Source organism: Solanum dulcamara, chromosome 6 (genome assembly GCF_947179165.1).
Source record: "Solanum dulcamara chromosome 6, daSolDulc1.2, whole genome shotgun sequence".
Taxonomy (NCBI): Eukaryota; Viridiplantae; Streptophyta; class Magnoliopsida; order Solanales; family Solanaceae; genus Solanum; species Solanum dulcamara.
The window spans coordinates 65,400,108-65,421,241 of NC_077242.1; the positions used below are offsets into that span (position 1 = coordinate 65,400,108).

Here is a 21,134-nt window from a genome sequence, read left to right on the forward strand (position 1 = left end):
TTATTCAATCAACCATATCCATAGTTACCTAGGAGTAAGTTTACACAAGTAGTTGGTGAACCTCAGTTTACCAGACACGACCTGAGTTCAGAAATGGTAATTTATCAATGAGGACAGAACAGTCTAAATAAACAAGTCCATTTTGTTATGTTTCTGGAATTTGAATAATGTACTAATATCACAACTTTAAAAGAAAACAAAATTGATTAAGCAAACATTGATCAAAGAATATGGTTATAAGATTTCTGAATTGAAGACAAGAACCATCTTTCTTTAGTTTTTTGCTAAGTGAAGGCAAGAACTAATTCCTTGAACTGCAGAAACAGCTGGACCCTTTTGAGAGCAAGACTTTTCCTTGGCCAAACAATAATGATGAGACTGTCACTTTCCCTAACAAAAGACGAAAACACCCTTGTCTGACGTGACCATCCTTTTTGAAGCAGCAGTACCAACAATCCTCTCAAGCTGAATTCAACAGAAAGTAGATTACACGGTAACAACACTACAAGGAACGTGTAAGAACACTACAAGGAAACCAAACACTTCGAAGAAAATTTAATATGAGTACTTCGACAGGGCAAAGGGGAAAAGGTCGAAGAAGCATGAGAGCAAGATATGAACTCATAATTGCATAGGAGGATTTGAAGCCATACCCGAAGCTGGTCAAAACGAGAAAATAGAACAGTGCAAGCAGACCCTTGTAGCATATTTACAACCTGCAGGAGAAATGAAAAAGTTACTTGGTAAGACTCGCACTCGTGTGAACAACCATATAGTCCTAATTGTGTGCGCGTGTGGGGGGGTTGGGGGGAGGGGGGGGAGGAGTAGAGATGATCACCTCTGGGTAAAATTCTTTCCGTTCTGGAAGCGAATAAATGATCAAGTTCTGAATGCCACGTATCTAATTCCCAGGACAAGTTGAACACACAAAAATAATTATTATTATGCAAACACTAAATAAAAAAGGCCGATAATATCTTTTGGAGGAATCTAAGGATATATACAACCAATAATCATGAAAGAAGACAAGATTTAATACCAACATTAACCACCAAACGGCACTGTAACTGAGAAGAAAGTTGGCATCTACCACACAATACTGTTTAAGTACATATGTTTCTATGAATATGATATCAAAAAGAAAAATTCAGTACTCTTTTTTTTTTTTTTTTTTTTTGAGAATGGTAACTTGATTACTAAAGAAAAGGCACTAGGATAGTACCAAAACCATAAATACAGAGAGAAAGGACGGCAGATTCAACTATGAAACCCTACCGGTTACAGAGTGCCTATCAGATCTACTAAGGATACTGCCTCCTCTACAAAACGTTCTTTACACCAAAAATGAAAAAGAAGAAAGCACTTCATCTTAAAATTCTGTAACAAGCTACTTCTTCCTTGAAAAATTCACTGTCCACCATATACAAGCAAGAACCGATCTCCACCATTTCTTGTGTCTGACTACACCCCTACTGCAATTCCAACTCTTTAACAGGACATTGGAGGCCCACAATGTAAAGAAAAAGTTGCCACAGAAGACTAGTAACAGAACAATGAAGAAACAGATGGCTATTGGATTCTGTTTCTAAACCACAAAAAGGGCATCTAGAGCATAATTGGAATCCCCTTCTCCTTAGATTCTCTTGACTCAGGCAAGCTTCTCTTGCCACTAACTAGGAAAAGCACAAAACTTTTGTAGGACCCTTAACTTTCCAAATATATCTCCAGGGCCACTGGTATTTGCTGATCCAAATTACACAATGTGTGATAAGCAGACTTTACTGAAAAAACATCATCTTTTTCAGGTTTCCAGTAAAGCTTATCAAAAGACTCTGTTAGCCCTTTGAAATCTTCTAGAGTCATAAAAAATTCCACAACTCCTCCTAATTCCCAGTCATTTAAAGCCCTTCTAAAAATCATAATATTCCACCCTGGAGGATCCCAGATTGCACCTAAACTTGCTTCAGGTCGGGAAGCAATGTTGTAAAGGACAGGGAATAAATCTTTAAGTGTACCATGGCATAGCCAGTTATCACCCCAGGACAAAGTTTTTCTGCCATTTCCCACCTTGATGTTGGAGTTGGCTGCAATAACTCCCCAATGTGATCTGATAGACTTCCATACTCCAATCCCATACGGACAGCTGACAGTCTTTGAGAATCACATCCCATCTTGCTCATATTTGGCTCTGATTACCCTTCTCCATACAGCATTTTCCTCCAGATTATACCTCCATAACCACTTTAGCAATAGACTAATGTTTTGGACCTTCAGATTTTTAATGCCCAAAACCCCCTCTCTCCTTGCTAGTAATTAAGGCTTTCCATTTTACTAAATGAATAGCTATGTTGCCTTGACAAATGAAATTCCTTCTCGACGCATCAATTTTCTCCCTTACCTTTCTAGGAAGAGGGAACAAAGACATCACAAAAGTGGGTAAAGCATCTAGAACACTGTTGAGCAAAACAACTCTACCACCCCGTGATAGGTATTGTCTTTTCCAGCTTGACAGTCTCTTCTCAGTACTCTTGTTTACTCTTTTGAAACAAGAATCCCCAGACTTCTCGATAATCTGCAAAGGGATGTGACTTATAACACCAAGAGCAGTAGCCCAAATGACCTCTTGAGCGTCGTACGAATCAACATTCTTATCTAACAAGTCTACCAGATCATGAATTCAACCCCAGGAACAAAATACAGTACTATCCCTAGAAGCACTCCTAGGTTTTCCCTGAAACTAGAGACTTTATGAGTAGAAAAATCTATCATTCCATCAAGTAATTCAGAAAGTACTTCCAAGTTCAAAATAACTTCCATAGCACAGTGCTGTTAGTGTTGTAGATCATTTGTCGTAGACGTCCAGGAGCTCTCATATTCAGCTACCAGATATAAAAAGAATTACAATCCTTCGCCAAAGACAGGTTGTAGCTTTATCTTACATGTTTCTCTATTTCATTCCTTTTTCCAGGAGGTCACGGGTTCAAGCCTTGGAAACAGCCTCTGGCAGAAATGCAAGGTAAGGCTGCGTACAACAGACCCTTGTGGTCGGGCCCTTCCCCGGACCCTGCGCATAGCGGGAGCTTAAGTGCACCGGGCTGCCCATTCTCAAAGATGTAAAATAGAAAACAAGTAGATTTTTTGAGAAGGAAAACGAGTAGACTAATTACCATAAATCTAAGTAAAGAAATGTTCTTAGCATAATTCCCCGTCTGTTCCTCACAGTATACAAGTTTGTAAGTGGATATCGCCTTGATCATGCTCCTCTAATCTCATTCAAGGAAAACTTTCATGAAAAAGATCGATCAGCTGAAAGAAACCACTTACAATTTGTAGAAAGCACATTGAACATGAGTATTATTTTATCCCATTTAACAGAGATTTGGAGATTGTTCATGTCAAGACTGAAGGAGCCAGGAATAACTATAAAAAGAATTTTATAAGCTGATTAAAATTCCCAGTTACAGTGCCTTGGACTAACTACAAATTTCTCTGCAGAATTGATATACAAGGTATAGACTAAAAGCATACAACATTAACCAAGACAAATGCCAGAGCATACTTATAAGAAGGAAAAAAGTACAGAAAGTAAGGCAGCACCAATAGCATTCAAGAAAGAGAACCTTGTATCGGTGATAGAAGTGAGCTCTTTCAGTGTAAAGCATGATTTTCTTCTTTCCATCGAAAAACCACCCTCGTGCACGAGATATGTCACTTTGCTCAGTGTACCTAAAAACAAAGGCAAACAACTGAACCTTAAACCAGAACAGCATACTTATATAACAAGAAGTAGACCTCTTGGATCACAAATTCAATTTTATACACAGAAATGCAAAGCAATCTGAACACAAGATATTACTCACTCTCCCAATAGACAAAATGATGCCTCTTGTGATTTCAAAAAGTTCCTTACACGGATAAACTCAAAGTAAGAGCTAATAAATAGCACTATACCACCCTGCAGAACACAAAATGAGTTGAGGAAAGACCATCTCTCATAAAGCTGGATGCTTAGGAAGAATGAATTTGTTCCCAAGATCAGACAAACATACCTGAGTGGAATCCTTTATCTTGGGGAACACCTGGAATAACAAGCTTGATTAGAGTGGAGTTGACCATACATCAATAGTACAACACAATTATAAGACCAACTGATTTGGTGATGATATTAACTTTACAAAATCAGGTTACACGGGTAGAAGGTTGGGGTTATAAGCTTTGGATTTTTTTGAGGGGGAAAAAAAGAACCAATATATAATTCCATAACTAATGAGTAAATGACAAATACTGAAGAAAGAAGACGTTGTCTCTCTTTACATCATATAAAATAGTACAAATGCAGGTCTTAAATAGTTCAGAAAACTCAAAAAAAAATAAAAAATGGGAGGTAACGAGATTGTATTGGATAAAGGGGATTGTTTGGATGGGCTTTTTTAAAGTGGCTTATAAGCTAAGAACCTGTTTGGATTGGCTTATATGTTGCTTATAAGCTGTTTTCAGTTTTTTTGAGTGTTTGGCTGGCCAACTTAAAGCCATTTTGTGCTTAAAATAAGCCCAAAAAATAATTGGGTCTGTTTGGCTTAGCTTATCTAAAGCAGCTTATAAGTTGCTTAAAATAAGTTAAGTCAAAAAGGCACTAAAAGCTAAAAGCCATAAGTTGGGGACACACAACTTTTTGCTTTTGGCTTTTTTCCCACTTTTTTAACCTAAAAAAATGTTTAAAAGCACTTTTTATGTTACTCAAACACTCCTAAAACTAAAAAAGAGCTTAAAAGTTAAAAGTCACTTAAAATAAGTCAATCCAAACACCCCCATAATCTAGTTTATATGCACCACCAGATTTGAAATTTAAACAATGATTAGAGGCAGTGCCTTAAACAATCTTTTAATACAGACACAAAAAAATGATTTAGAATATCCGGTTGCAAGATAATCATTTATACAAATATATGCCCATCTTTGGGGGGCAGAGAATCAAGTTGCTATCGACTTATCTCTAGCTTCATTAAGAAAAATGAAAAAGAGTTGCATTTATGATATAACATACAGGATCTAAGAAAATTAAAGTCTAAAGGATGAATCATTTGGCTTCTCTACAACAGCAGACATAATGGAGGGTTAGACGGATCAGACATGAGAAACTGTACCTACATTAACTCGAAAAATGCGATCATACAATGTAGGTGCTATTTGATTAAGAATATGGAGGTTATTTCTTTCTATTTAGATTACTAATTATTCGATTGCGGTTGACAAACTCACTTACAATTTCTTGTGTGTCCTTTTTACGAGAGATCTTCATTTTTATACAAAGAGATCTAAAAAGGTCATTTTCTTTTATTCAAATTGTAAGTGTCCAAGAGATCTCAGTTCCTCGTATTTTATCTTCACTTCCATTTTGTTTTCATTTTATCAGAGGGGTTGTAGGTCTAGGCGTGCCTTTATAGTTGTGTTGTTATTGCCTTTGATTATCACATTACTTTGATATCGTTATTGTTCTTGTCTTGTAAAATTTGCATCGCTTTTTTGTCATTATGCTATATATATTATTTGTTTTTCTCTCTTACTTGGGACTGTGACTTTTGAGCCGAGGGTCTTTCGAAAACAGTTTCTCTATCTCCATGAGTTAGTGGTAAGGTCTGCATACATCTTACCCTCCCCAGACCCCACTTGTGGGATTTCACTGGGTATGTTGTTGTTGTTGTTGTTTTATCGGGGGGTGGGGGGGTTACAACAGCCACACAATGATTTGGTTAAGGAAAGATATCACCACAATTATCTGAGCAGGTCATCATGAAGAGAAATGATCAATAATGCAGAAGAATAACAGACCTTTTTTGTGAAATAATCAAACCGAGCATCATCAGCATCTTCTGCAGTATTCGCATGAAATCGCTCAAAAATCTAAAGTTTGAGAAATAGCAAGAACCCATAAGAGGAGAAAGGAATCTATAGTACTTCACCAGGAACATGATTAATCAAATTCATGTCAGCAATTAAAAAATAAAACAGAAGCCAGACAAGATTCAAACTTAATAATACATGCAGCATACGATGGTGAAGCAGATCTTGTACTTGAAAAATTTTAATGTGAACTGATACAACATAATTTAAATAAATTAAAATAGTCCCTCCTTAACTGGTCAAGCTTTTCGATTAGGTGGTGACACAATTTTTACATGGTAAAAGAGCCAACTTTTGGTAAGCCATTATGATACATGCACATTTGTATCAAAATTCACCTGTGAATCCAAAAATTAGCTGTAACACATACGAGAATTGTCCCACATGGATTGTGTGAGGGCTTCCAAATGGATTTAATTTAACCATTTTCAGAAGAAACAAAGGAAGGAGTTGAAACATTGTTTTGAGTTTCTTGCTTTTATCAGGCTTGAGTTAGACAAGTAGAGAAGGATATTATGACACTGCTGACTGCCTGTTTATCAAGTATCTGGTATTAGGGCTAATTGGTTTTGAATGAAAGTATCATCTTGACTTCCACAGGGAACACAATTTGAACATGCTATTATACTAGGCGAAGATTATAGATTCACGTCTCACCACCATCCATTATCAAATAGTATGTCCAAGTGTTTGGCTAAGAAAAAGAATTAGACTACAGGGAAGAGGTAGTGTTTAAGACATGAATCCTCCGTTTCAATTTTATTGTCTGGTTTTGACTATGTACAGAGTTTAAGAAAGTGATGAAGACTTTTGAAACTCGTGGTCTTAAACTAAAGATATGTAGAATGTACCAAAATGTCCTTTAATCTTGTGGTCTTAAACATGCCATGTGGAAAATTGAAATTAAAAAGTTTCCATAAAAAGGAAAGAGGCACTCTTTTTTAGACAAGACTAAAAATGAAAGAGAAACAAATTGAAACGGAGGGAGTAATAAATATAAATATCCCATCCCTGTTAAACAGAAGTTTTAGATGAGGTGGTCATGATATCAACATAATCAAAAGTGACATAACAACAGACACGGAGCTCGATGTACCTTTTGATAAACTGAAATTCTTGCACTGGAATTTGGTCAGGTTCATGCTAAATTATTAAATATAACTGTAAGACCATACTTTTATTACTCACCTGCCGTATTTGAAGTACTACCTTTGGTAAAACACCTTTATACTCGCTTGCCAATTTGACCTGAAAATACAGCACTTAGATAAGCAAACTAGGTCTCTTTTCTAAGGATGCCCAGAATGTAAACATGCTGGAATTTCATATTTGATGTTTTAGGACAGTACAGAGGATATTTTTAGAAAAAATTTCTTACTTCATGTTGAATTTTCAAAGAGCAGGAGCACTAGGAATATCAAGGTAATGTGCATGACTATGCATCACTTTTTCTAGTGGAAATACAATTATTTTTCCCTAATGTATGCAACCCTTCAAAACTCAAATAAGTAAGCACAACATATTGAACTCACATTAAAATTTTCATCTCCCACTATTAAAAAATATTATATAATGGAAATTTATTCATCATTTGTCATTAGTTCAGGCACATACATCTTCATTAGAAGAATGTTAGTGGAAGGAAGAATAGGAAGGTCAAGTGGAGCACAATGTTCTCCCAGGCTGGTCTAGTGATAAGAGCACAACATGGTGTGGTTTAGAAACACTTCATTGAGGTGTGCGTCATTGGTCCTCGAAATTCCCATAAAAATTACCTCGGTTACCAAAAAAATTATTACAGTTTTCAAAGTACAGCTGCAAATCACCAGTTTATGGGCGATTGATTAGTCCAGACACTTTAAATTAACATGATGACAAGAAGGCTAGCAACGTCTTAACATTTTGGGTGAACAAAATAATTCCATCAGACCGGTACAGTAATTTTCTTTAACAAGCGGACCAATAATTTGTACCCCTTTTCTGTTTATAGATCAAAGTTAATTTGTACCCTTCTGAAAAGCATATACCTCTTTTATGCGCTAGATGCTCAAACTATGCCCGAAATGCTTATTCCGGTCACCAACTTATAATACATCAAACACAAGGAGGTAATAACCGAGGGAAGGGGATGACCAAAAGAACAGTCAAAAAGTAATGTCACTCTTAATCAGGAACAGAGCTCAAGATAGAAAACACCACAATCATATTAAGCGTTATTACTATTCGAAAGTTTCCCATCATTGTCACCAAAGAAAAGAGGGTCACTATTTCTATGCAATGCCAAATGGACAGACCTTTCCTTCATGGTTGAGGCAATGATGGTTAAATAATCCATTGATGTCTGCATAGGACAGAAAAAAACTACAAATTTTAGGCCGTAATTATATAGACAGTTATCAAGAATGAAACCAGATTTTAAAAATAATATCATTACCATCTATCTTTACAGCCTGCACACCACACAAAAGTTGCGAACTTACCAGGATTTATATGAGAAGATAAGATTATTGATTGCCGATAGAATGACGCTTGACCGTCTAAATACCTACAAGCGACATTCACAAAACCAAATTATCAGCAAAACCATCAGTCATTTCAAGGGAGTACAACATGTTCTCAGTTGTGTGGTCGCGCAATGTTTTACATGAATCCGCATTTAAAACACAGAGCGACCAACTTCTTTTTTCCAAAAATGGGGTGGGTAACTGAAGCTAGCAATAAGGCAAATAAAAGAGCAGTATGCGAGCTTACCACTGCCTAATGCGCATAATATCTGTTCCATGCTGCTCAGAAGGTATCCGATTTAATTGTTCAACAATAGTATTCACGTGTGACCAATTCTGCAAGTAGAAAAAAATATGAACAGAAGAAGAAAAAGTGTAGACATGCACCAAATGAATCAAACGGGGGCACAGATGAACTATCAAAGTACCTGCATCAATATGACATCTGCATGGTCAACAATTAGAACCTGCTCAAATGGTAATTATACCGTTAGTTGATACAAAGGTAATAAGCATTGCTATAAAAGATAAAAGCCCAGAACTTTCCAAACTAATATAAAATTTCCAAAAAAAATTACCTCTATAGAAGACAGATAATCAACATTTTTATCCTTGTATAATTCTGCCTCCCCAATTTTCTGAAGGAGGAAAATCAATAAAAAGTTAGAAACAGCTTAACTTATAAGGATTTTTGTACTTCACATTACAGTTGCATAGCGTTAGGATTAAGAGAATAAGCTTTGAGCAAATCTGCTGATATACTGAAACAGGGTATAGAAATGAAAAGGACAGAGTTCTGAGGTTATAGAAGGATGCATGATGTTTACTTAGCCCTATATAGCAGATTACAGATACAAGTCCCCCTCAACAAAAAAATCAGTCAAAAGGTGACAATTTACAAGTTCCCTTTATTACTTTAACTTATGAATTTGAATTTTAGCACTTCTTTTCTTTTCTGTATTCTGGAATAAGTATCCTATTGACATAAGAGAGAATCAAGGATTTCATGGAAGATCTAACAACCATAAAATGACAAAGAACAAGAGGATCAGACAATTGCATGTATTAGCAAACTTACAGTGATTAAACCAAGAGGGGAAGCAACAATCATGTCTGATGAGTAGAAGTCACCGTATAATCTTATGCTCCTCCTAAAATAAAGACACGCATATGATTCGCCTTTGAAGAAAAAAAAAGACAATAAAAATATTCCATATGGATCTGTCCATAATTTTGACATTATACTGTGGAGTTACTCATATCTATGTACACAATTTCATTAAGTATGAGTGTTGATAGCATGTTCTACCCTACTCTGTATTCTGTAAAAAAAAAAAGAATTAGTGTCTCGATCTGTCCATCTTCATGTATTGCATATATTTCATGTTGAACTATGTGCCACATCCATAAATTTGTAGTCAAAGCTTACTTAGATTAAAACCAATTTTAAACATCATCAGTCAAAGCAAAAGTGTACAATCACAAGATGTCCCATGAACATACATGACATTTTTGAAAATTGTGGGGTTCATTTAATCACTTTATTGTTCTTTTTGTAATTTCTGATTTTATTTAGCAAGATGTGCATCCCAATTTAGGTTTAATAGTACATCCCAACAGGGGACGACCATACTTGTTCAATTTATCTCTTTCAACTTGGATCCCATAAAGAAGATATTAATCGTAGAGAAAACGGAATTTCCACAATACATGCAAATCCCTCTGATTTCATTTGAGAATACAAACTCAGGGCTACAATGACATGCAGCATACAACATCTTAAGAATAAATAAACCAGGAGGATATGAATGCAAGGTGAGTAGACAATTTAACTTTACTCACAGGAACCTGCTTGCGTAATACAGGTACTTCAGCAAGTTGTTCATGACTGAATAATGAGCAAATTATGTGTGCTTTGAATAATGCTTACCAGCAATACAGGGACCATCAGAGTTGAAAAGTACTTGGACAAAGAAATGCAGTTTTCATGGTGTAGTAAAATGTTTGGGCAATTTCACCAGAGTTAAGAAACATACCTAGTGAATTTAATTCCAATCATGAAATGATCATTGTTATTTCCCCCAAATAATGTTTCAAAATCAGATGGTTTTGAGCTCCTTTTTGATTCAGAGATTTCCGCCGCATCTTCTTCCTCCTTGTCTTCGCCTAATCCAGCTCCAAATTCTCTATAGAAACGTTCATGCTCCTCTACATTAGACTGAAGGAATCAACACCACATTAATAAAGTATTAATAAAGTATGAAGAAGGCCAACATGATGCCAAAATTAGCAATATGATCTTGCTCAAGTGGCGGCTAACTGAATGATGTCTTTACCTTAACTATGGACTCCACTTAGCAATCTCTCTCTAAGTCTAACTATTTCACATCTAACGAGGCCAAAAACGTTTTCCTACAAATCTAAACATTCACCTCAATCCCAAAAATTAAGGCGTAACAGGTCATTATACATTCTAGTCATCCAGACGGAGCTACATTTTGCAAATCAAACATGCAATTCCTTTTACTGCAATTACATACACACTAGCAGCTTCATCAATAAAATTATACCATTACCGATTTTTAAAAAAATCCCTACTCAGTAGCATATCACTGCTAAACTGATTAAGAAAAGTTTGCATATTACAGCAAAATAAAATAGCACAGCTGATACATGTTATCTTACATAAGGTGTCAGTAGCAACTGGCAAGGTGGTTGGTTCCCAACACTAGTCAATATATCTTACTAGGCAAAGTTCTGTATACATCGCAGCAACAAACTACAATTTCTAGGTCAAGCAGCAGCATGATTAACAATACTCTTTCTTAGTTTCAGGTTCCAACAAGGTTAAATATCATTTCACGAAACCTGCTGCAGAAATCTTGGAAAGGCACTGCTTAGTTTATTTTGCATGAGAATTCAGAAAATGGAGAAGCTACCTTGTATTTAGGAGGTGTCAAATCGATCAGCCGCTTGACTACCCGAAATGCAACACTTGCTAGAGGGAGAAGGATCAAAATCTGAACCAATCACAAGAAAATGATCATTCTTATTACAAAATAACCAAACCACAAGAAAATGATCAACACTAGATGTTTCAAAGTGCTTAGTGAAAGATGAGGGTACAAAATCAGACACCAAGAAATGCCAGATCATAGAACAAAAGTTGATATAGAACAAACAGGGATTTAACCACAGAAGTATAATAATCAAGAAAGTTAAGCCAAACCATCAAGAAATTTATTTAAAGAAGTTGATTGCGCTCATATTAAAATCCAGAATATAAAACCATAAGTGGACCTCAAATGAGCTGTTAGTTCCTAAATACTCAGGCAGTAGTCAACTACACTTTTGCTATGTCTAAAGACAGTTGAGCAGGTGGTTAATGTAAGGGGCAGAGAATAAGGAAAATCTTATGACAGAATGACTACAGGTAGTGGGATTCTGAACCTAGCTTATTCAGAGGGATCTGACCATTGGCATAATCAGAAAAACTTTTAAAAGATATATAATATCCCTAGCTGTATTACAAGTAAAATATAAAAGAAGAAAATAAATAAGATCACACAATAAGTAGAAGGGCATATCAACAAGAAAGGCTTCTCTAGAGAGAAAGCACCCCACTTCAAACCAAGAAGTTGGAAGTTCGAGTCACTGAGAGAAGTGGGAAGAACCGCCAGTAGTCCCTCGTAAGAGGGTTTGGGGAGGGCATATCCCATGTGCCCAACACATTAACAGGTCCTATCCGAGAAAAAGAAATTGTCAAGGTGGAAAGAGAAATTGCTAGACTATCCAGTATTTCTGATTCTTTGGAGATGGGAAATGTTGTGATTTAACTTCTTAAAGGCTAACCCAACTATCAGGAGTGATAGGCACAAAATGTGGGTCAGGATGGAATATGTTGAAGTGTCTCTTTGGAAGCAAAATTGGATGGTTATAGTCGTACATCAAGTAGTCTTAATCCAGCTCCACCGTAACTACTAACTATAATATAGCTTTTAAGAGTACCAACTCAACAGACAATACATAAGGTTATGCCAGCAAAGTGCAGGTACGAAGAGTAGGGCGGGATTCTCTCTTTTTAATGAAATCACACAATTTCCCACTAACATATGCAAATCTTCTTCTAAGAATATCCTCAATTTCACACACCAAAGCCCTGAATATCCATAAATTTGTAAACAAGACAAGGAGCACCTACAATAATACATACAAAGCTTAATATCCGCTACTGGTGTAGGGAAATATCCGGTGCAAATATGCAAAGGTTTTTGCTAATTTCTAGTGTATTTTGTAGAATCAGCCACATCCTTATCATACGCATACCCTTATCACACCCGATCGATGGGTACACCAAGGCAAATGAAAAATCCCCATAACATAGATAACAAGTGTATATTTCTCACAAATTCATATTCAGAAGAATAGGAATGAAAATAGGTAAATACCTTAGGGCGAGTAAACCCGCGGTCAAGAAAGGCTTCATTACTAAGGATATCTGCTTTCACATTCTCCTGAAGCTTAGCTAGTTTTGCCTCGTTCTTCTTTACAAGATCCCTAGTTCTGAAGATATGATTGAGCTGCATAACACGATTCCCTCAAATAACCAAGACATATTTGCAATTTGGATTTAAAAAACCACATCACTCAAACTTGAACAAGTAAATTATGGTGATAAGAAGTTAATGAGATGCTCTTACAGAATGCATAACATAAGCATCCATGGTACTTGAATCTTCATCGAGACCTTTGAGATAGAAGGGTTTCTTGTTGTGGTGCAGAATATCCCGGTAGCTGTTGCCTACAAGAATAAAGGAAGTAATAGCAATTACAACACTAACGAATAGCAGAACAGGAAACAGAATGTAATACATGAACAACAAGATAAATTCCACCAGGTTTCCCAAGAAAGGGGTGCCACAATAGGAGTTTGGTAAGAGGAACGAATAAGTAGAATATCCAATTCACCTTTATTGCTCCTTCGTTGAAGAAAATATCCATCCTATCTCATTCTTGTTTTCCTCCCTAAACAACCACCCAAAACCAAATTCCCATAATCTAGATAATTTTGATGAATTACAAAACTTAATTTAAGCACTCGATACTGCAAGTAAGAACGTCACTTCCTGTAATTTTTGTATGTTTTGGTTTTATGAACTTTATGCTTGAGGGAATGAAGCAATCACCAAACCATACATAATGCAATGCTTGAAAGTTCGTAGGACGACAACGTTTTGCGTCACTGATGCATACATAAGGTGCAAATCATTAGAGATGGATCTCACTTATTGGTTAAGTTGGAAATATCACATCAGAATTCAAATTGAATACGTTGTCAAGCATAGAGAAATTTTGTGCAGCACTATGAGTGAATGTTCGCCTATCAAGAATAACAGCACTACAAGTGGATCTCAACATTTAATGGACTAATTGGCAGCTCAATCAGAGATTATTAGTCTTCTTAACATTTTTTAAAAAGAAAAAAAAAAGAGGGGGAGGGGGGGGTTAATTATAGTTTTCAACCAGCCTAGGCCCATTTGGTAAACCTTCCCCCCAAAACAGCAGAAGATGGGCTCACCTAACACCGAGCCACCTCCCTTCCCTATGCTTCATCCATTTTTTCTTATTTGATAAGAAAAATAATAATTTATATGGCTGCTGGATTCAAGGCCAGTTCTCCATGGCCATAACGTGGACATCCTCCATCCACTTTCTTCAATTTTATATTTCCTTTTTGTTTGCTTTTTCCTATGCGAACATGTATACAAATATTACTTGGAACAATTTAGTTTATAAAAAGATATATAAAATCAAATACATACATATATAACAACTCCACAAGTAATTTCACCACAAAATGAGATAGCAGCTGATAATCCAGCCTAAGACATCTCTCTACCATTGGTAATAACTTTTTGCTCCGATTTTTCCACAAGGCTAACTCAAATTCATTTTTCTAATATAACTTCACCAAATCACACCTAGTAGTAAACACTACTTCAGACAAGAATAGATCTATCAATGTGGAACCACATAGAACATCAGGAAATAAGTGACACAAAAACTTTGATTGAAAACTGAAAGAACATCGGGTTCTGGTGTCACACTAATGATCTACTCTAAGGGTTGCTGACTGTAACTGACATAGTATCCACCAATCATCAGACCACAGACAACAAACATTAGACAAGTAAAACACACCAGTAAATGACCAAAACCAACTTGATGCCCTTCACTTACAGATGGAGAAAAATAATCTCTGCTTTGATGAATCAAAATCTGCCCCTCCAGACTTCTCATAGATACCTAACCAATGCTTGTGTAGTGTTGGCTTCAATCCATGAAACAAGAAGTTGTCTAGCTCCTGCAAGGTAGCAACGGAACTTGTAATTGTATGGGAAGATCGCTGTGGAAAAGCAATGCATAAAATTTAAATAGGAGAATCTATTGATATAGCAAAGAGCAGTCCAGCTAGGTATTGCACGGTTTGCCTCTATTCAGCAATGCACGCAAAAGGCATTCCTCCATGAACCTTAAAATACAGTCACCGAGCGAATTCAACATTTTGACATAAACTCATTCATTAAGCATCAAAATCATGGTACACATGTAACTCAATACAAATATAGGGAGCAGCATTTTAGAAAAGAGAGCTCTTGATTGTTGGTATCCTTAATATATTATGTTGGACTGTATATTTTTGAAAATTTCCCTTACCCAGATGCAAGATGATAATTGATCCACAATCCTAAAGTGACCCAGAAGCAAGAGGAATCTCTATCAGTGGACAGGAGTTATCAGACACTGGCAACAGCACTGTCCACGAACTATTTTCTGTTCCTTTTGAGAAATACACTAATAAATCCTAGAAGAAGATGAAAGCAAGATACCACTTTCAAACAATTTGGACCACAAAATACTCTATAGATTTATCGCCCAAATTTGCCACTAAATTGGACCAGACGTTAGGTCTAGCAAAGAAATATGTTACTCCAGCAATCCAGATGGCAATTCTGCAACAATGTGAATTAAAGCAAATCACAGACCACTATTTAACAATTTACCAGACTCGTATTACTTGAACATAGCCTAATAGACCTTCTCCCCAAGAGAAGGAATGAATGAAGATCTACAACCACCAATTGTGGGGACGGGTTTGAGCACTATGAAGCAATCAACAAGAGATAAGGAAGGCATAGCAATATGCAAACTAGACAGCTACCTTCAGAAAACATTCGCCTGTCCCCTTCCACTTGTAATTTGACATGGCTACCACCCATTTGTAATTCCATTTCTTTTTCTCTAGCTTGTCAACCTCTTCTTTGGACAACTTGTGATCCAAATGAGAATGAAATGAGCTGCATGCACAGAAAGAACATGTTAGGTTAACAGTTTTCATAACTTCTTCTGACTACAAATCTTTTCTTAACCATCAAACTTTTCTTTGATGAGGTGAGATTTTTGTTAAAGAAAACAGTATGAAGCTGATACTTGAAATTACTGGGAAAAGAAAAGAAAGACAAAAAGGAAGCTAGACTTAATTACACCAAATTCCTAAATGTTATAGCAAGTCTAGCACATCATGTAAATAAAGATGGTATTCCATCCTTCCAGAAATACAAGTGATGCAGGCAGTTAAATTTTATAATTTGGATTTGCTCCATAGTGTCTTCGAAACATCTTTTGTTCCTTCCTTTTCAAATAGTCCATGTTATGCATATAGGAATTGATCTCCAGAATTTCTTCAATAAGCCACTTAGATAAGCTCCTTCCCAGCATACCCACTCCATTCCAAAGACAACCAGAAACATGGAACAGATCTGCCAAGTAAACTTGCAATGTAAATGTAAAAATAAATGTGTACATAAAATGCTCCAGAGACTTAACATCTTATACATAATATCCAACCCATATTGCCTCATATGTCACAAGACAGCCAAAGCATGCAACTTTGATTGCCATTGCAGTCTTCCGAATCATCTTCCTAGGACATTTCCAGTATGTCCCTGTTGTAAGAATTAAAAATCTTATAACATGAACTTACTGAAAAACTCCATTACTGCTTGCCTTTAGCCTTCCAGATTTGTTTATCTTCCTTCTCATGTGTGGCAGAAACTTTTTGCATCTTCTGAAGGAAATTCCTGCATTTCTCTTTCAAGAAGATTGCTCCTAAACTGAAATTCCAGCCTTCCTCAATAAACACGTCTGCTAGCATGATATCGGGATTACCCAAAACACAAAATAAACTTGGAAATTGATCCTTAAGAATAGCAGATTCATCCCAATAATACATGTCATGCAAGAAAAATGTAAAAGAATCATCCATAATGTTTTCCTTAACAACTACTATATCTCTTTGCCGGTTATATTTATCATTCAGTACCAAATCGATTCAAGTAGAACTCATGGGCAATGAAGCACACACAATAGGTGCTTGCCCCACTTAAGCTCAACTTAAGCAAGGTGAAGCGCCCTCCCTAAGCTTTTTTGAGCTTCAGGGCTTATTCACCTTAAATGAGCCTTTGGCAACACAGACTTTCATTCATCCCAAGAGGAAGAGACATGTGCATTATATCAAGAACATAATCCAACACAATATGAAACAAAAACAAGTGAACTAACACAAATATTGGAACATGAAAGGAAAATAAAACAAAAGGAAACAAACTCAATTAAAACTAATCGGACCTCGTGCTTGCACAAGCCCCTCTTGTAGGTTGACCATTTACTCTCAATTCTTGCTCTCCATCTGAACCAGAAGCCTCTGAATCATCGTCATCAGTTTCAGTACCTCCAATCCGTCCCACAGGGTTTCCAAGACCACCTCCATGTAGACTAGCACCAGGTTCACTAAGTCTAGAAGCCTCACTATCACTGCCTATTTCCAAACATAAAATTAGAAGGAGAAAATAAGGATAAGCTTTTTCTTTTATGAAGTAAGGTTTTGTATAGCTGGCATCAAGAACATGCAAAGTTACAAAAGATATATTAGCTCCAACAACAGTAGGCCTTTAAGCATAGGGAGCTAATCAAAAAGCAAAAGGGGGCTATTGAGCCAGGCTTAGAGAGCCAATGAAATCTACAAAAAGCCTACATCATTTACAGGAGCATAATTAGTCCAACTAAAGAGAAGCAACAGACATCTACCCTTGAGAACTTAGATAGGAGTTGAAATCCCATCAAAGCATCTTCTAATTGGAAAATAAGGACAAGCTAATCAGTAGACGCTACTGCCACAAACAGATATATGCAGCACTCCACAATGAAGTTCCACCTCAAAGGAAAAAAATGCTCACAAATTCACATATAATAAATAATGAGATATAGCTCCACATTATGTTATCTTATTGTCTCCCTTTTTTAAGCTCAGAAAAGAAAGTTTGTAGTCAAAAAAACAGCACGGGATTTTGGGGTGAAGGGGGTTTCTTTATCCATTACTTGCCATACTAATACTGCACATAGCACTTCACAAGGTAAAGTTTATCTTCCTATGAACTTAGGTCCATAGAATAAACATGAGATCTCCAGAGCAAGATTCCAGTATAAATTGTTGGAAGATTTTCTTGGACTCAACCAACGTGATGTGAATATTATGAATGTTTATAAGGACTCCTATCAGTCGCAAAAAATTCAAATAAATTTTGCTTTAAAAAAAGTATTTCTTTTCCTAATGTGTCTTTTGAAGAATAGAATTTGTGTTTGGTTAATCAATTTAAAATAACTTTTGTCAGTATTAGTGAGAACGGTTTAAGCCAGTCCCTCTGGAATCAATATTTGGGCACCTACTTAATCAGTCTCTACTTTAGAGTTTATGCTGGAAAAAAACTAAGATGAATTGACAAGAAAGGGTAGAAGGTTGTGCTGGTGCCTGCAACCTAAGTTCTTTGTCAATATGAGTGGCACGCTGAAGACAAAAACTGTTGTGGTACTCTTCCAAGTCAAAAATTGCAAGCTCTGACTCTCTTAATAGTCTTCACTGTTCAAATATCATGCCCAATCTACTGAGGATGATAAACTTGACTAAGAAGAAGCAAAAGGTCCAACATAATTTGAGATTGGTTGTAGAGTTAATGTTCTAGAAAAATTAAGATCAGCTATAGCGTTGTCATTTCTGAAAGACCATTATTTTCCAACCTCACTTATATGTGTTAAAAGTCCCATTCTTGCCCTAAACTACTTAGAATCAGCAATAACCATCTAAAGGAACTCAAAGACTATGGAATATATGAGCAAATAAAGAAAATGAAACATCCACCAATAACTTTGTATAACTAAAACATCAAGCAATAACTTCCACAACAATTAAGAGTAAAATGTCAAATTCTCAGTAGTCTTTAAGGACCTACCATCACCGTCATCATCGGAGACATCATGAGTTTGCTCAACATCATCTCCACTTTCTTCCGAGTCCGTGTTATATTCTTCTTGTTTTGTCCTTTAATCGCATGCAGTTCACAAACCATTATCATGATATAATATAAGCAGCTTCATGGTTTCAAAATTCATGAGAAAGAGGAGATGATCAAAACACATACTACAATCATTAGAATTCTTTGCTTCAAAGAAGGTTCCAATAATCCAACAAATTTCAACAATCAAAAAGAACCCAAGTAGATGGAGCAGAATCAATATTGTAGATTCATACAGCTGGTCTAAAAAGTTGGGATTGTGCGTAATTATTGTTGATGCACATAAACCATAACCAATTATTTGCAAAACTTTTATCCGTTGGTAGGTACTAGGTATTGACTTGATGCATAAAGAGGATACATGAACAGCAGGAGATCCTCGTGAATCATGATGTGCAACAACCCTAATCATTTCAAGTTGAACACACACCTTGAAGCAGCAAGTAGTCTTACTTTATTGGCTTATCTAGGGAGCAATTGGATAGGGTAAAAAGAATGAAAACATAAAAGCTCCTTCACATCAGAAAAGCCTTCCTTTCTTAAAGTACCTTATGTGATGGATTATGTTTTCTTATTCTGTTTCTGCGTCAAAATGTCGACTTTGCTTTAATTTAAAATTATAGAGCAAAATAGTTCAACATGAAAAATAAAACCAAATACAAAAAAATTAAAGTATTCAAAGCTTTAAGTTTTTTTCAACAAAACAAAGCTGCAGTTGACACTTGAAGAAATCATCAGAAGTATTTGATAAGATATAAGATAGGAAAAAAATACTTTTAAGAAGAAGCAAGTTTTTTTTTTTACCTCAATGACTCCAACAAACTATCATACATAGTTGGCTCTTTATACTCTCTAACTTCTTCTTCTTTGTTTTGTGCTTCCATTTCTTCCTCTGAAGCTATCTCCGAATTATCTTCTGCTGAATCATCTACCATCCAAAAAAAAAAAATCAAACTTTGAGCAAAGAACATACCACAAAGTTAGTAAAAATCAGTTATATTAATATTAGTATTAGGGCAAAGAGTTTATTCACTAAATTTTCTCAAGTTATTTTTTGAATACTTCAGTGTTTATTGTTTGAATGAGTTACCTGAGGGAGATGGTCTTGTATTGAGCTTCTGTTCTCTTCTATGGCGACGATTCTTGTTCAAATTTTGGTTCTTTTTAGAGGAATTCAATTCTAGTGTTCTCTTCATGCCTTTACACAAAAGATAGAAGAAACAGATAATTAAAATAGTAGTAGAAGAATTTGAGATTGAAAGTTTTCTTCCAAATCGAGCGACAAGGTTTTGCATATATTCAAAGGGTTTAAGGGAGGAAGAAACAAGGGTTTTGAGGTCTCTTGATAAACCGGTCGGTTTTCTCGGGTTTAAGTTCTTTGATAAACCGGAATTTGATAAAATATTTATTTATTTACATTTGAATAAATTAAACGCAAGAGGCTTTCTATTCCTAATTCACAAGATGTTCATCAGAAGTCAAAACCCTACCCGCTAGGGTTTTATTTTTCATCAATTTCAATTCCAGATACATAGAATGGAAGAATCAAAGGAGAGACAGAAACTGACACTTATAAGGCATTTTTTTATCAAAATATTAGCTCCAGATATATTTTTGGATTAAATTATCAATCATGCTTTTAAAGTAATACTAGTTAAACGTACGTGCACTAGTATTGTGTTAATTAATAATAAATGTGTCTGTTTTAAAAGTAAAAAAAAAAATTAAAATAACATAATTTTTAAAAGATAGGTTTTAAATCAACTTGGCGTATGTTCCTTCTTTAAGATTAAAAAAAATTATCTTATGCTAAAAGAAATGTGAAAGTGTACTTTAAAAATATTCTAACTCTATTGATAACTAGTAGAGTACCCGGGTGATGCATGGAAAGTGTACAAAATAAACATAAAAAATTATATCTTACATACTTGATGAATTAATTTTTTTTATTATTTTATCCATTGTGTTATTTTAAACCCTTTTGTCCAAGATAAGAGAAAAGTCCATCCACAATGTTTGATAGAAAGTATTTTTCTTGATCTTTAAGGTCTGTTTGAAAAGTCACCTGGTGATAGAAATTGATGTAATTACTAGGATAATAATTATTAGGCTAGTAATTACACAATCTAGTAATTACTCTAATATGTTTGTTTGTCACAATGTAATTATAATTTGATTATAAGTGTGTTGTTTGATTGCACAAATGTAATTACAAGATTATATTAAATTTTAAAAATAAAAGTTTATCATCTAAAATTAAAAATTTATATTAGACAAATATGAATATTTATAAATAATATTAAATTAAATATTTTAAGAT

The 21,134-nt window shown here is 35.4% G+C and overlaps 1 protein-coding gene across 2 annotated transcripts; it reads right to left on the reverse strand.

The window, feature by feature from the left end:
• Positions 1-124: 124 nt before the first annotated feature.
• On the reverse strand, positions 125-20,361 carry LOC129891273 (protein NUCLEOLAR FACTOR 1). Of its 2 annotated transcripts, XM_055966570.1 has the most exons (24): positions 19,905-20,361; positions 19,619-19,742; positions 18,752-18,840; positions 17,094-17,283; positions 15,628-15,763; positions 14,646-14,769; positions 13,106-13,206; positions 12,854-12,985; positions 11,345-11,425; positions 10,442-10,623; positions 9,484-9,556; positions 8,984-9,043; positions 8,834-8,872; positions 8,653-8,741; positions 8,382-8,446; positions 8,196-8,242; positions 7,090-7,149; positions 5,830-5,901; positions 4,050-4,079; positions 3,861-3,955; positions 3,621-3,726; positions 839-901; positions 654-716; positions 125-465 (listed from the first exon to the last, which is right to left on the reverse strand). In XM_055966570.1, exons 1-24 carry the CDS (start codon positions 20,107-20,109, stop codon positions 391-393), a joined length of 2,301 nt encoding a protein of 766 aa, XP_055822545.1. In that variant the 5' UTR covers positions 20,110-20,361; the 3' UTR covers positions 125-390. The 2 variants fall into 2 exon arrangements, with proteins under 2 accessions (XP_055822545.1, XP_055822546.1); XM_055966571.1 differs by lacking the exons at positions 125-465; positions 654-716; positions 839-901; positions 3,621-3,726 and having other exon boundaries at positions 5,830-5,870.
• Between the last annotated feature and the right edge of the window lie 773 nt (positions 20,362-21,134).

Bases quoted from the DNA above. Each gene is read 5' to 3' on its own strand.
- LOC129891273 (XM_055966570.1), bottom strand. From the start codon at position 20,109: ATGCAAAACCTTGTCGCTCGATTTGGAAGAAAACTTTCAATCTCAAAT. The intron at 18,841-19,618 runs GTAAAAAAAAAA...ATGCGATTAAAG, and splicing joins AGTTTGTTGGAGTCATTGAG to GACAAAACAAGAAGAATATA. The intron at 8,873-8,983 runs GTAATTTTTTTT...CCATTTGAGCAG, and splicing joins ATTATCTGTCTTCTATAGAG to GTTCTAATTGTTGACCATGC.